This window comes from Protopterus annectens, chromosome 8.part1 (genome assembly GCF_019279795.1).
Source record: "Protopterus annectens isolate FY-2018-M chromosome 8.part1, PAN1.0, whole genome shotgun sequence".
NCBI classification, from domain to species: Eukaryota; Metazoa; Chordata; order Ceratodontiformes; family Protopteridae; genus Protopterus; species Protopterus annectens.
Window position 1 is genome coordinate 154,861,172 of NC_056742.1, and position 17,048 is coordinate 154,878,219.

General features: G+C 39.5%; 1 protein-coding gene across 1 annotated transcript in view; it reads left to right on the forward strand.

Moving 5' to 3' along the window:
* The window catches only part of CMC2 (C-X9-C motif containing 2), a 263,654-nt gene that overhangs the window by 200,187 nt on the left and 46,419 nt on the right, over positions 1-17,048 (forward strand). The window contains exon 4 of the mRNA XM_044081801.1: positions 8,765-8,836. Coding sequence (XP_043937736.1) covers positions 8,765-8,836 — 72 coding nt within the window. The remainder of the gene's footprint in view (positions 1-8,764; positions 8,837-17,048) is intronic.

Genomic DNA, 17,048 nt, shown 5'->3' on the forward strand with positions numbered 1-17,048 from the left:
TTTATATGTGTGGTCTAGTGTAAGTAACTTTAAAGACTATCTTTTTTTGTGACACTGGACATTGACTCTTTATTCGGGTCTATATCAGTTCACCAAAATGGCTGAAGTTCAAACACCATATGTTCGAACTTCTAACCAAGAAGTACAAAAACATCGAAGTCTTAGAACAGTGATTTTTTTCCCAGGGAAAAAAGTCACTGTTCCAAGAAACACACACACAACACAAGCACACAAAAAAAACAGCAATCCACACACACTTAAAATCCTACATCTAACCCTACACTAAACTTTACATACACTATCTATCCACTTACCTTAACCCAAACCCTAACCCTATGGTCCGTCACTATCGCACACTCACCTGACACGCACCCTAACCCTAACTCACCTATCCCACCCTAACCCTAAAGTCTGTCACTATCGGACACCCACCTCACCTGTGCCCTAACCCTAACCCACCTAACCCGTGCCCTAACGTCCACACAATCGCACACTTACCTGATCCCGACCCGTAACTTCCCACCATAGTCTTGATAATCGCGAAGCCACAGAAACGGCCCACTGAATTCTTTCCCTGGGAAAGAATTTGGTGTTCCGCGGCTTCACAATAATCAGTGTTCGAACTTCACAGTTTGAACATCTGGTGTTCGATCGTCAGCCGTTTCGACGGACTGATATAGACCCCTTTATTCACTGTTGCACCAACAGATCTAGGAATACAGTCAGTGAAAGAATTTTTATTGAAGTTTACAGAGTATGAACAATACTATGTAAATACTTACTGTGAACTTTTGTCCCTCGTACTACAGAATAATGTCTTCTTGTTCCAAACACAAATTTTTAAGCAAGTGCGAGGTGTAGTAGTGGGTACACTTATTGCAAATACATTTCTATACATAGTCATGCACATATGGGAACCTGAGTATGTTTTATCTTCCAAGAACCCCTTGTTTGAAAATGTCTTATTTTATCGCCGTTTTGTAGATGACCTATTTATTATATGGAGAGGAGATGAAAATGTTTTTAGTTTATTGTAAGAGTACATTTCAAACAAGTGAATTTTTAAAAAAAGTTTTTATTAGATTTTAGCTAAACAAATCGATCATGACTGTAATTGTATTTAGAAATTTGTGTGCATAAAAAAAAAAACGTGAATTTTTTGAGTTTTAAAAAAATGTTTCTCTTCAGATAAGATAGACTTTTTAGACATTACCATTTGTAAAAATCAGAGAGGGTGTATTGATACTTGTTAGTATAAAAAAACATTTATATAACTTTGAAAATAATGTTATGTGTTGTAAATAAGTTAGCACTATATGTGCTAAATGCTGGTATTGCTTATGACTGTAATCTGCTTGAAACTAGCATTTACTAAATGTTCAATGTGTATTATTATCTTGGAGCTTTTCTCCCCTGGCCTCCACTGAAAATGGACATATATCCAGTCGGGCTATCCCGATCAACAAATGTAAAATAAATTACATAGAACTAGCATGCACCCTCAGTTCACCTTTAGGAATGTAATAAATAATCCGTTCCTAAGAGTAGCAAAGCTAAATACAGTTGACTGTACTGTGGATGAACAGTTGAAAAACATGACAGTAGATTTTATAGAAATATGTTATAATAAGGGTGAAGTTGAGGCTGCAGGAGAAGAGATGAGAACATTACAAAACTCTAACAAAATCTATTTTCTCCTTGAAACATTTTATGAATAATACCAAACATACTGGAAGAAAAGCCAGATTATTTTGACTTTCAATAAAAACAAATTTTTTAAGCAGATTATACATAAATACTAACACATACTTCAAGATGTCCCAGGGCTAAGTAATTTTGTCACCCGTCAACCTAGGTTTTCACATAAGAGAAACACAAACTTGAAACATATGTTGTGTTATAAAGAGCAACCTAATTTCTGGTTTTCCTGTAATTCCACTAATAGACACATATAAATGTGGTAATTGTGTTTTTTGTAAATACACAGAGAATTGTAAAACGTTTTCTCATCCTGTTAACTGGTTAAGTGGTTGAAGTTAAAGCATATAGGAACTGTAAAACAAGGAATCTAGTATAGCTAGCTAAACATGACCAGTGTAACTGTTATTATGTAGGAAAGACTAACCAGAGGTTAAATGATCGTATGTCTAACCACATTTCAGAAATAAATCAAACTATACCTACTAATGCTCTTTTTAAACATAATCTTGAGCAAGAAATGCAGCATAATTTTAAATTTAGAATACACTAGACTCCCTCTTATCTGGTCTCACTGGGACCGGACCTTAGGCTAGATAAATAAATTGCTGGTTAATCAGAAAAGGCGTACAAATGGCATTTATAGGTTATAAATAAGCCAGAATAGCAGGATTTGTGTTAGCTTGCATTTTTCTAATAAGTATGAAGTATAAAACTCAAATGTTTGTCATTATTTAGCCCAGAGTAGGCGGAAGTGTTGTTCTTCTCTGTTGTCTTTTGCAAGGACTATGGCAGAAATATGATGGCCGGTTAAAGAGAGGCAGGATAAGGAGGAGTCTACTGTATTAGAAGTGTTGTTTGGGAACATAAGAGGTGTTGACTTTGTACTGAGAAAGCAGAATTTAATTGGATGTTATACTTGAAGGCTAATATTTCACCAGGTCTGAATGGTACTGTCTTTTTAAAACCTTTATGAGAGAGAAACAGAATTGTGTTTGAATTTAATTGCATTTGTCATGTGAGTTTAAACTACTATTTAAAGCTAATTGTTTGTTCTTATACTAGTTCATACGCCTGAGAAAGCCCTCTGGTTTTTAAACTTGTGTGTTTTTATTATTTTACATTAAATCGAGTGTTGTGTGCTTACCTGCCTTGGTTCCAGGGATTTTTCTTTTCTACATATCTCTGCGCAATTTCGCTTAACCCCGCTGTGTTACGTCAAGATACAGCAACATATGTACGGTAAAGAATTAATTCATTGCATTATCACCATTTATTTAAAAGTATGTCACTTGCATCCACAGAGTCAGGTAAGTAGCAGGTGTGTTTCATAGACTCAGTGCTAGCTCTCAGACTATAGCAACGTGGCTCACTTTTGCACACTGCTTAACTACGCATAAATATGGAAAGTATTAGAAATATGCATCTCGCATGTGCAAACACTTTGCCAACAGTCGCGCAAACCCGATGCTTGCCACGCTATGGAAAAGTAAATATTATGTATTACTGCTGTTTACTGTCCATTTCCTGTCTATGACATGAAATTACATGTGGAAACATAAACTGAAGGCCCTATCTAACAATATGTGGCATATTTGCAATACAGCCATTTGCTGCCTCCCCCCAGCACTGCAACCCTGGTGGTTCAGTACTATTTCACACATATATCACCTGCACTACAGAAATGAATATCAGATGTTATGTGATATGCAATGCACATCAATCTGTTAACATTCAGAGCTAGAATTATTGACCCATACGCCTGAAAAGCCTTATCTGCAAGGCTAGGGAAGGAATGAGCATGGTCCTTATCCACAGGGATAAATGTGACCTTCAGCATACTTGACCTGACCCATTTTGGTTTGTTAAGGGTAGCTCTCACTTATTAAACCTAGTGGACTTCTCTGATACTAACGCCAAAGACCAAGATGAGGGACAAGAGGACATACCGCCTATGCTGAGTTATCCAAGGCCTTTGACACTATCCCCCATTCAGCTATCATAGAGAAAAATCTCCCGTCTGGGGATTAACCTATACATTACTAGATGGATAGCCAACTGGTTCACTGACAGAACACACACTGCCAAAGTTGGGGAATGCCCCTCCACTACTAGACCACTTACCAGTGGCATACCAGAAGGATTTGTGCTGGGCCCTCAACTGTTTGTAAACTGTTTCCCTGAAGTCCAGGCAAAGGTAGATGGCCTGTGACTTACCAAGTTTGCAGATGACTGTCAACTGGATGCAGTCATATAGAGTCCCCCCAACTTTAACATTTTACAGAAGGGACTGACACAGACAAATGGTTGGTGCCAAACCCATGGACTAATCTTAGTCAAAAATGCCTCATTGTCCCCTTTGGCAATAAAGCACCCCTGCTAATTATGATATACATAACATCCCTGTACCTCAGACACAGTGTTGCAAGACTTGGGAACACATGCTGATAGCAATCTAGACTTCGATCACGGTCAGACAGCAGTAATACTTTAGGGAAACATAGTGTGTCTTGCAGGCATTTTACTTGTTTTAAATTCATAGTATTGGAGCAATTGGATGTTTTCTTTGGTGACTGATTCTTTGTTGGATGTGAGAGAGCTTAAATGGCAGCTGCGTCTCAACGCAGAGGTTGACCCAGGTATGAATGAAAATTACAACATAAAATGTGCTCTGCACTCTCTGCACTGGTTTAATTAAACCACTCCTCCTTAGTTTTATTATTTTTTTCTCATTGGCTACTGTACTACTTGAGTTTTTAAAATGTTATATTGCTACTTTTAATAGGTTACTTTTGAGATTTACAACTTTTCCTCTGGTTATAAAGTTGTTTAGTAAGTTACAGTTTTTATTTTTGATAAAGTTCTTCCAATATTGAATGAAAGTGCTAAAATACCGGTTTTGCCTTTGTTTTTCCTGCTAGCTTTAGAAGTTTTTTAGTTTGTGTGTGTGTGTGTGTGTGTGTGTGTGTGTGTGTGTGTGTGTATATATATATATATATATATATATATATATATATATATATATATATATATATATAGGCCATTTGACATTACCATATTTGAAGGGATATTTCAGAGCAACACAGTTAAGGTACCTAAACATAGCAAAAGCAGAAACCTGTAATTCAGAGTAGAAAAGGATGATGATGTGGGGAAGCTGAAGAAACAAGGAGAGACTAGGATTTTGGAAGCAGATCCTTAAGGAGAATTATAATAACTGCAGAATATCATATTTAGAAAGTAGAACAAAGTATTGTAAGAACTAAGCCAACACAGGAATGGAAAAAAGAGGTTCTGCCAATAGGGATAACTGCAATTGGGGATACAGACAATGAGCAAGCGGGGGCTGGAATTGTTTGGAGAAAACTGGTAAAAGAACCAAGGTGTTGGGAGCAAATATTTAAAGAGAAAAAAGTAATACAATGGGAAGAGGCCAAGAATTTATTTGGACTGCAGGACAGAGACTGCCTTCTTTATCAAGGTTTGATCTCAGAGTGTAGGCAAAGAGAAATAAATAGGGGGTCCTAAGTGAAAAGACTAGCACAGGTAGAGTTTTTAGTATAATCTAGAACAGAAGCTGCTGTTAAAAAAGGAATAATTAGTAGAGCATGCAAAATATTGTTTGGTAACTATAAAAATAAGAGGAGGTTAGAAAGGCATGGGAAGAGACATTGTGAATTGCTTATACATATATCCTCATGAGAAGAGTGATTGTGAATTGCTTATAGATGTATCCTCCATTGTTTCTTAGTATATCTCCCAAATATGCAACAAAGATTACAAGATATTTTTATACCTCAAGTAGAGGCTAAAAAATGTTTTCATTAGGTAGACAAGATATGTTGGAGGTGTGATGGGGATACAAGAGGTAATTGGGAACATGTTTTCTGGTAGTGTAATGAGTTGGCAGACTTTAAAGATTCCTGCAGACTTTTCTGTCAGAAACTGGGTGAGGAAATTGGTGTAATGAAGGAAATTAGTTTTTTGAGATGTGATACAGAATCTGAATTGCCTAGACATAGGAAGGCCCTGCTGATTCTGTTTATGGTGCCTGCCAAAAAAGCATTTAGTAGAAAATGGAAATTAAAGTCTAAACCAACTTTGCTAGAAGCAGTGAATATAGTGACAGATAAAACAATTGGAATTGGGATCTTTAAAAAAGTATTGGAGCCAATTATATAAGAAAAATGGGAATTGTGGGAACAGTATATGCAGAGGAGGAATGAGGTTTAAAAGAAGGCAGGATTTGAATGAGCTACGTAATGTTTGACAATGATTGGATAGATTATAATTGGTGTATGTTTGCAACTACAATTATGTCAACATGATTTGTGTTGTATAATGTTTACAACTAAAATTATGTCAATATGGTTTGTTTTCATTTGTGTAAATGTCTGATTGTCTATATCATACATGATAATTTAATAAAGATGTTCATATGTAAGAAGTAATTATTCTTAAAGAGAGCCTGTCCTTGTGAAGAATGAGGTTTGACTCACCATAAGAACTTGTAACTCAGATACCCTTCCTATAGAAATCAGAGCAATGAGTAATAGTGCTCCATGTTAAGAACCTCAAATCAGCCTGATGAAAGAAGATTTGGTTTTTCATGCAAAAGTTCATAGGATCATTGGAGGTTACTTGGCTATCGACCCAGAAGTCATTTCTAGCCTAGCCATTTCATCCTAATGTAATACCATAGATACTGTACTCAGTATCCAGGATTGTATTTAGTAATGGCTGTCCATGTCCAGGAGGCTTGTAGGCACTATGCCCATTCAGAATTTACTGTGCCCCATCCACTCGTCCAGGTTCCTTTTGAACAGTGCCACAGAGGTGCTCTGCTTCATATATCTTGGCAGCGTATTCCAAAGACACAGCAGTTGCTGGGAGACAAACCTCTCCCTCAAACATGCCCTATTCAAGTCACAGGCCATATTTAGGTCCCTGGAACCGGTAGCTCTAGTCCCGTTTGATTTATGGATGTGCAGCAAATTCATTAGGTTTGGGTTGGAGATTGCTCTGTAAGCCAGGCATAAGACTCCCCTAAGAAGTCTGTACGATACTGAGTATAGTGACAGGGACTTCAGTCGGTCTGTGTAAAGCACATGCTGATGTAACTTGATCTTCTGAGTTAGAAATCTCTGAGGTCTGTCCAATTGCTGCAGATGCTTTGTACAGTACATGCCGAAAGGGGAGTTGTACTCAATTATGGGCCTGATTAGTGAAGAATATAGAGGGGTTATCATTTTCTTTGCTAATCAAGTGTACTACATAGAAAGTCTTCCTTGCTACACTAGACACATAGTAGTCAAAGTTATGGTTGCAGTCTACTTGTGATTCTGGATCTCTTACCACTTTGTAGGTACATAGGGTATTGTGAATTTGATAGTGTGAATGGGACAATTTTTTTTACCAAAGGGAATGATGATGCATTTCTTCACATTCAGTGTGAGACTGTGACTAAGACACCAGTTGTTGGTCTGTGTAAGACCCCCCCTGAAGTACACTGACATAATTTGGGGATTCAATAATCACACCCAGTTTGCAGTCATCAGAAAATATGGTCAGCCACAGCCCTTTAGTTTTGGCCTGAACTTCTGATAAGTATATACCAAAAAGTAGGGGGCTCAGCATTGACCCTTGTGGCATCCTACTGATGACAGGTCTGTTGGTTGATGTGGAGTCACCCAGTTAGACAGTGTGTGACCAGTTTGTGAGCCGTTTGGCAACCCATCGTACAACAAAGGGGTTTATATTCAGTTTTCTACGTTTACTGGTAATGCCTGAATGTACGATTATCTCAAAGGCCTTTTCCAAGTTATGGTATGCTCTGTGAACACATTTGCCCTCGTCAATGGCCCTGGTGACATTTTTGAAGAAATCCACCAAGTTTGACAGGCAGAATGTGCCCTCGACGAAGCCAAATTAGGTTGGATCCAGGGTTTGGAGGTCACCTATGTCTTTATTTATGAGGTCCGTGGTATAATTCCCTAGGTCTGTTGCTAAGCTACCTTTGTGGAGGGGAATAACTGTTGCTGTTCTCCATTCCGCAGGAACAAAGCCTGTGGTTAGACTGTGATTGAATAGGGCACTTATTGGTGATGCAGGGATTAAACACCAGAGGCTAAGAACTTAAACTTTAAAAACCTCAAGAGAACTACTGATGGTGCTTACTTCAAGACCTAGACCAATCACCCTTCAGACTGGTTCCAATCAGCACATTTTTCTCAAAAGGGTGCAGAAGGTCTCCTTCCAATCAAAGATGGCTTGGAAAAATGTGTTCAGAATACAACAGCCACTACAAAGTTAAGATTCCGAGGAGTCATTTTTTTTAAGTGGACAAATGTGTAAGACCCCTTTCAAAAAACAGCTTGATTAGGATAGTAAGAAAGCGGGATCCAAGGGCAGAGCAGACAAGCAGAAATGGTCAGCAAATGAATTTTGATTAAAAAGTAAGAAAGACCAGAGTATGTAAAGGCATGCAAAGCATAGAACATTATGACTAAAGTAAAACCCAATCCCCTGCTTAGATAACAGCACTCCTCCATGCACTCAACTTTTACACCGAGGGAAACAAAGGAACTGTAAGATTCTGACTGCTGGGGGATGAATGTCTAATGGGATTTCAGCAAAGAAATTCTAATTCTTAATGTTACAGTGAGCTTTTTTGTTACAGTTGTAACAGTTATGATTTTGTCATGCAATCAAATCCCAAGGTATAATCCAAGGAAGAGACTGATTTGTTTCAAGTAAATAATGTATTCTGCTTTCTTGAGCCTTCAGTGGAAGGTTGGGCAGTGGAAGGTTGGGCACTGGGATGGCAACTCAACACCATAAAAACTCCAGTGCCAGTCATGAGCGGACAGGTGATCCGCTGTGGCGACCCTTAACCAGGAAAAGCTGAAAGAAGAAGAAGAATGTATTCTGCTTTCTTAGAAAGCAACTTTTTGCATTTGTTTTTTGCATTTATTTCAAAATTAATGTTTCATTATATAAGAAATAATTTATCAACACAGGTTTCTGAAATTCTGTGACACACAATTATATATTATTTATTAAACAGAACAAGTTTATGAAATTCTTTGGCACATGTAATGATATCGATCGTGAAGTGCGGTGGTGCTTGAAGAAAGAGGTATGATATGATCAGAATTACCTTTTTATCCATTAAATTGTATTCAGAGTGCTTTTTACATGCAAACATAGTATGTGGAAAATGACTGATTGTAGCAGATTAAGAGAAGTAAATCAACAATGTAGTTTGATTTCTAGCTTCTCTTTCCACCTCCACAGAGTCCATTAAAACATACCACCAGTACAAACCTTAAGGAAGACATCAGGATCCAGTGTGCTACTTTCATGACAAGGAGCAGCAAAATACTGCCACTGTTCCCAGTATTTTCAGAGAAAGCAGCCCTGCATCTGCATTGTACAAAATAATTATGTTTACTTACACAAATGTACTATGTTCATTATATTGATCACTGCTGTGTTAGCCTTAGCTGTATGTTTGGACTACCTCAGCTTACTACATTTGAGAGGCAGAAGGAGGAGAGTCCAGGAGCCCTGGAGAATGGTCCTTGCAAAGCCTGATCTAAACGTGGAGAAGGAATCATGCTTCTAGTGCTTTGTAAAAGTGTGTACAGAAAACCAACTTGCACCTGACAGAATGTTTCTAGAATCCAACCCTTTCCAAATAGCCTTTGATGAAAGTAAGACCCTAGCAGAGTGGACCTTGACCCTGCCTGGAAAAATGTTGTGATGAGTATAACAAAGTTTAATAGCCTTAGACAACCAATTGGAAATAGTCTGTATTGACAAAGGTTGTCCGTTTGTCACAAGAAAAGAACAGATATGAAACCTTTAGCTCTGTCAGGATAGTACCGGAGTTCTCAGTGGGCATTCAAGATATGGAGTATCCTTTCTCCCTTTATTTTTAATGTCAGTAAAGATGGGGGAATGGATAGATTTACTTCAGGTAAACTCAGATACCACTTTAGGCATAAAAGACAGATTAGTTCTCAAAGAAACCCTGTCGCTGTGGAAAGTGTGAAAGGGTTGACTAACTGTAAGAGCTTGCAGTCCTCTCTTCTTTTAGAGGCCCAAGCAATCAGTAAAACTGTTTTCCCATATTAAGAATCTCAAGTCAGCCAGACTAGCTGTTCAAATGGAGCAAGTGTTAGCTTGTCTAACACAAAATTAAGATCCCAAGAAGGGGCCACTGGTTTTCTTGGGGGGCTTTTCAGTAAAACCACTTTCAAAAACCTTATGACATGAGAAATCCTTGAAAGAGAAGGATCCATTGGCAGACATGCTGAAGTGGCCAATAAATGAACCTTGATGGAAAAGTAAGAAAGGCCATAGGGAAAGTAACTCTCACAAATACCCTGAATGGGTGCTGGTTATGTTGTTGTTGGCACCAACTAGAAAACGTTTTCCATTTGCCAATACATGATTTTCTAGTACAAGGTTTTCTTGCCTCTATTAGTATTAGCTTTGCATTCTTAGGAAACAGTTGCTTAAAGGAAATTAAGACCCTGTCATCCAGGAAGTCTGTCAAAGTTGTTTGGAGTTGGGGTGTATCAAACACCCCTGATCTTTTGTAAGTAGATTCATTTTTTGGCCATTTCCAAAAAACATTGTTGCCTGGGTCAGAAAGGGAGTCACCACAGTGATCTTGGAGGATTTCTTTTAGTTCTTCAGAAGTACCCTGGATATCACTGGAAAGTATGGGAACACATACAGGAGCATTCCTCTCAAAGGAAAATAAAAGGCATCAGTCTTCCAAGCCTTCTTGCCTGAAGTCCTGGAGCAAAATCTTGCCAGCTGATTATTTAAAGAGGAGGCAAATGAGTCTACTAGAAGAACTCCCCATAGATGGATCAAATTCTGGAAGACCCCCAATCTAATTTACATACATGAGGGTCTGCCGGGTCTGCCTTATCTTGCTGAGCATGTCTGCCATACAGTATTGCTGTGACAGAATGAAGGATGCCTGTAGAGTGAGATTGTGCTGTGAAGCTATATCCTAAGCTAACATGGCTAGTCTGCAAAGAGGGTAAAGCCGGGTTCCACCTGCTTGTAAATGTACAACATGACTGTGGAATTATCTGAAACAACTTAGAGGTCCTGGGGGCCACTGATGATTCAGAGAATAGAATGCCTTGATCAAGGGCAGGTATCTCTTTTATATTTATGTGCTTGTGTCTGTCCTAGGTGCTTCATAAATCTTGTAGTTATCCCTCCTGAAACTGCTCCCCAAGCAAATTCTGAGGCATCTGAGATAGACCAGGGAGAGGATAAGGGGAGACCGGAATTTGGGAATATTTGCTTTCTCCACCAGTAATTTTTCTACTGGCAAATCCCAGCACTGGGACTGGAAAAAACAAGGGATGTTGATGCTGGGACCAGAGCGACTTCAGATACCATTGTATTTTTCACATGGAGTCTTGCAAGGGTGCTCATGAGAATCACAGATGCCATGAAACCCAAAATCCTGAGCCATTCCATCACAGTGACTAAAGTCCAAGTGGAAAATATTAGAAATAGATCAAGATATAGAGTTACTTTTTGCTGTGGAAGAAAAGCTGTTTGAACTGAGATGTTCAGCTGACACTCCAGGAACACAATCCTGTGTAAAGAAGTCAAAAAGGACTTTTGAATGTTCTCTTGGAATCTCAGCTTGTGAAAAAGATTGGTCATACAAGTGAGATATTTCTGTCTGTCTGAAAAAGAATCTGCAAAGATAAGCACATCATCTAAATACGGGGAAAATGGATAACTTGCAGCCTGCAATAAGCTGTAACTGGAGTTTGCCACTTTGTGAACACTCTTGGTGCAGTGGATAGCCCAAAGGGTAAAGCAGATAACTGATAAAGTGATCCAGGTACACAAACTTTAAGAAATGCCTGATGTCTGGATGAAAATGAATGTGATAAGCAAGGAGGAATATCCTTTCACTACCACTTATAAATCTGATAAATAATCTTAAGAACCCATTTGTCTGAAATTGTCTCCTGCTGCCAAAGAGAAAAATGGAGATTCAGACTTTCTGGCAGGTAGAAGGGACAGCCAGTTCAGATGCAGGGAACAAAGTCCCTTAAACAGTCAAAAAAAAGGGCAGAAAAATGTTGAGATTCCCTGATTTAACTTACCCCTTTCATCACACTTTTTGATCACCTCTGCAGCAAAGGAACCAAAAAGTGAATCTCTATCCAAAAAGAGAAAATAGAATCTCATTAGTCACATCCTCTTGGTAAGTTCTGAGAAAGCAGCTAGGCAAACCATCTCAAAATAGTAGAGGCCATAGCCCTAGAAGAATTATCAACAGTTACATGCTGTAAACAGAGTAGTGACTAGTACAATAGAAGAAACTAAATTTAAAGCAGATTTTTTCCTCACAAGAAGAAACTGCAGACGAAACATTCATTGTACCTTCACAATTAGTCACAATAAACATTAACATATCAGCCTAACAATTCAAAATTCTGAAAATCAAAGTTGCAGGAGCGCACACTATTTTTTCATACCTATCAATAATATCCCATCTTTATCAGGATAGGAATTAACTAACTACTTATCAGCAATAGGATTATCTAAAGCTATAACTGAAGAGTGTATAAAAACTCAGAATGTATAAAGTTCATTAGTATTTTTTTTTTTTGCCATTTTAGGGTCAGTCTGACTATCAGGAAAATTACAGGCAGAGATGCGCAATTCTTACAAAGCTGACAGAACTGGAGGAATTGGTGAATCTAGGAAGTTCCTTCTGTAACAGCTCATAACATTTTCTTAGAGACTGAGAAAACTCAGGGTACGTCCACTCAAAACACCGACATGTTCTGGAAGAAGTCTCAGAGAGAGGAACCCCAAAAGGGAGAATCAGAAGCTGAGCTCTCCTCCAAGTCGGGGTCAGAAAACTGAGGGGAAAACCTGCATCTGTCCATTCATCTTCCTGACCTGATACAGAATCTTTAATCTCTTCAGGGAAAAAAGTTGTCTTCCTTTCTTTTACCAAAAACCAATAAATAAGAAGGATAAAAATATTGAACAAAACTCTGAGCCAAACCCAGTAAACCTCTCCGCTCTAAGGAAATTTGAGGAGGAGCAGATACATGTTTAGTTTTCAGTTTCTTTTTGAGAAAAAAAATGGAGCCAACAGTGTTATAAATGGCAACAACAGCTTCCCCAGGGATGAGCACAATGTTCTGACAAAGCAGGGAAGCTTTCCTGTTCCCTTTTCCCAAGACCAACAAGAGTTTCCCTCTTGCTCAGTGAAAGGACCCAAGAAGCCACAGGCGTGTAGCTAACTCCTGTTCTTTAGTCGCTGTAGTGCTATACCAGAGGGATCCGGTGTAGAAGATGAGTTGTCTGAGGTACAACAGATGGCCATAGCAGAGTCACCCATCTGCGGCTGAGGCAAATTGCTAGCCTGCTGTGGTGACAAAAGGTGTTTAACTTTTTCTTTTTGTGGCTGGAAGAAGAACCGATCGTGGCATCGACAGCTTGTTCCAGGGTCAAGCCAAAAATGCTGCCTCTTTTCTGGAGAAAACAAGCTACAAAAGCCAGTAAAAATTTAGCGTCTTTAAATGTTAATTTGCCAGCTCGAAAAAATAAGAAACAATTTCTTCATGGAAAGAAAGCTTTTTTTTATATACTTTAAACAACTTTTAAACTGACAGGAAGAATAGAGTGCTCTCATTTAAAAGTACAACATAGTCTTGTGACAGTCCATTAAAACACAAACTCCTAGCTTTAAAATAACTTTCCTGAAGTCAACAGTATTAGTAATAAACAAAAATAATTGAATGGAATTTTTTCCCCCAAGGGGAACAAATTGCTCAGCAAAGGAACAGTACAAGCCGAATATCGATCCTCAGAAGCCTCACAGGAGCATACATTTTGGTGGCAGTAAAGCTGTGAAGGGCTTGGAGTTCAAGCTTGTCTTTTAGTCAGCTCAGCTCAAGCTACCAGACAGTTTGCATGTGTGGAAGGTGCCCCAAAGCTTTGGAAGCTGGCTGGCTGTTGTATCCTTGGCAGGATATAACCAATATAGCTAAAGCTACTGCACCAGTGATTAATGTGATGAACATACAATATTATGCAGTACTATATATGAGACTTTGCATATAAAATTCACTACTTCTTTGTAGTATGATGTTATTTTAACTTTGTTGTATGATTCTTCTGTCTATAGCATATGTAAATGTACTAACAAGACAATTAAGGGTTATTACTGAGCCGTAGTGGTGCAGCGGTAGCGTTGTCGCCTCACAGCAAGAGGTTCTCCCGTTCGATTCTCGGCTGGAGCGCCTTCTGTGTGGAGTCTGCATGTCCTCCCCACGGTCGAGTGGCATTCGAAAGACATGCGTGAATGGGCTTGCCTTCGTTGAAGGTTGGGCGTCGAGCTGGCACCTCGGCACCATAAAAATCTACTAACAATCATTAGCGGACCAGAGTTCCACTGTGGCGACCCCTAACCGGGAAAAGCTGAAAGAAGAAGAACAACAAAACTGTATGCTGTCAGTAATCTGGATTGGTAATCATGGGGAAAAGATGGTTGCAGACAGTAGTTTGAGTTATCAAGGATAACTGAATGAGTTAGCAGAGAAAAGTAAATGTAGTTTAAGGATTGGTCAGTGTCTGGCTGTATTCTAACTGTTCACAAAAAAATATGAAATGCAGTTGCCGACTCTGGTTTCTCTCTCTCACCCAGGACCGAAGGACTTGCTGGTGTATGATAGCAGCAGTCAGATATCACTGTATTAACAGATATGTCTGTAAGAAATTATCCCTTCCAAAGTTATCTCACCAGACTTTAGTTTCTCTGACTAGCTGGCAGTAACTGACAGATCTTCTGTAAGTATGAAACCATTTGGAATCTTTTAACTGCTGTATTTCCAATTTGAAACAAAGCAAGGGAACAGCTGATCAATGAGTGCTTTTTAAATGTATTCCTTACCTAATTGGACATGCCTACAGATAAAGCAGAAAAAAAAAGAATGCAAATATTTTCATGCAGATACTTGAGCATTTCTATACAGGAGATCCCAGAAATGTCTACAGCAGCATATCAGTACATTGTAACTATCATTTCAGGATTCAGGTTTAAGAATGCCACTGTACATTATCTAAACACACACTGGTTTGTGGACTGACAGAAACTGAACTAAATTAGTGTAACATACTTACAGTTAGTTACGTTTCATATGACCTCCCCATCACCAGTGCCCTTGGTAAAAATTAAGTAATTTCCTATCTGATTAATTGTGTCTTCCTTTCCTTGACTTTGTTCTTTGTCTGGAGTTGATATGTAAATACAGTCAGCCTCATTACGACAGAAAAATGAAGAGCTGCTGAGCTAGTCCACAAACAGAAAGGGCCAAAATAATAGAACACAGAGGTGATGTTACACCTTTTATTGGACCAGCATGGGTTGTACAAATACTGCAGCTTTTGGACTAATAGGAATATGACTTAGTAATGCCTAAAAAAACAATGCCCAGGCCACATGCTCAGGCCTCTATGCCTAAATAACAAATGATAAGAATGGCTGAAGATCTAAGAGGCCTAGGACTGAAGTTGATTATGAATCTTCTGATCAGGGTTCTGATTCTTCTGATGATCTGGATTTGCCCTTATCTACTTATGAAGATTCTGATGCAGAGGACTCCACTCCCTCTGCTTCCCCTCCTGAGGATTTTTCTTTTGGGGAAACCTTACATACTCTAAGGGAGCATTTAGGTTCATAGGTTCATACTAGGCTATCTGCCTTAGGGCATTTATAAGCCTAGCCAGAGTGTGTGTGGCTTTCACCACCCCTTAGGATGAGAATACTATGCCCATTTAGGGTTTAGTTTACTGTGCCTCTGTCTAGTAGTGACACAGAGATGACCCCCGGGATAAATCTACGATCTCCCATCCACTCGTCAAGATTTCTCTTGAATAGAGTTAGTGAGGGGCTCTGTCTAACATGGATTGGGATTCTGTTCCAGAGTGTAGGGAGCCTCTGGGTTATGAGTCTGTCCCTCCAGCACGTCCTATTTATTTCTGTGTTGAGGTTCAAGTCTCTTGCTCTCGTGGCTCTGATGGATTTGGATTTTCTGAGGTGGAGCATGTCCATTAATTCCGGATTGGACATGGCCTTGTACGTCAGGCACAGATCACCTCTGAGTAGGCGGTATGCGACTGAATAGAGCTGGAGTTTCTTCAGTCGGGCAGCATATGACATATGTTTGAGACCCTTTATCCTCTTGATGAGGAACTTTTGGGGTCTTTCCAACTGCTGCAGGTGTTGGGTAAGATACATCCCAAATGGGGCATTGTACTCAATCATAGGCCTGATAAGAGAAGAGTACAGGGGCACAATGACCTCTCTTGATCTAGATGTGAATCCCTTCATGATAAGGTGGCAATATAGAAGGTCTTCCTAACCACTTTGGCAATGTGAGTGTCAAATGAGAGGTTACTGTCAACCTGGGTCCCTAGGTCCCTGATTACCTCTTCGGTACTTAATGGATTACCACCTATGTGGTAATTTGTGGGTACCTTGTTTTTCCCAAAGGGTATGACTATACATTTTTTGGCATTCAGCTTAAGGCCATGGCTCTGGCACCAATTATTCATTTCTATGAGGCCTCTCTGAAGGATGCTTGTATCCGCTGGAGTATCAATTATGGCGCCCAGTTTGCAGTCATCTGTGAACTTTGTCAGCCACAATCCTCCTATGTTTGCCTGCACCTCGGAAAAATAAATGCAGAACAAGAGGGGTCCCAGGACTGAGCTCTGTGGGACACCGCTTGTGACCGACTTAGAGTCTGACACAGCTCCAGCAACTCTGACCCTGTGAGTTCTGTCCTTGAGCCAGTTTGCAACCCATCTTGTGACATATGGGTTTACATTTAAGCTGGTGAGTTTGTCTATGATGCCTGAGTGGGATATTGTGTCGAAGGCTTTTGCAAGGTCAAGGTAGGCTGTGTGAACTGCCTTACCCTCATCAATGGCCTTAGTGACTGTTTCAAAAAAGTCGACCAAGTTCAAAAGGCAGGATCTGCCCTTGACAAAGCCAAACTGGGTAGGATCCAATGTCTGTAGGTCCCCAATGTCTTTGTTTATGAGTTCCATAATGATCCTCTCCATAGCTTTGCAGACCAGGCTCGTCATGCTTATGGGGCAGTAATTTCCAGGGTCCGTAGAAGCACCGCCTTTGTGGAGTGGGACCACTGTTGCCGTACGCCACTCTTTGGGTACGTATCCTGTAGAAAGGCTAAGATTAAACAGCAGCCTTATGTGTGGGTTTAGTTCCTCTTGGAGTTCATGTAGCACACAGCCCGGGACACCGTCCGGTC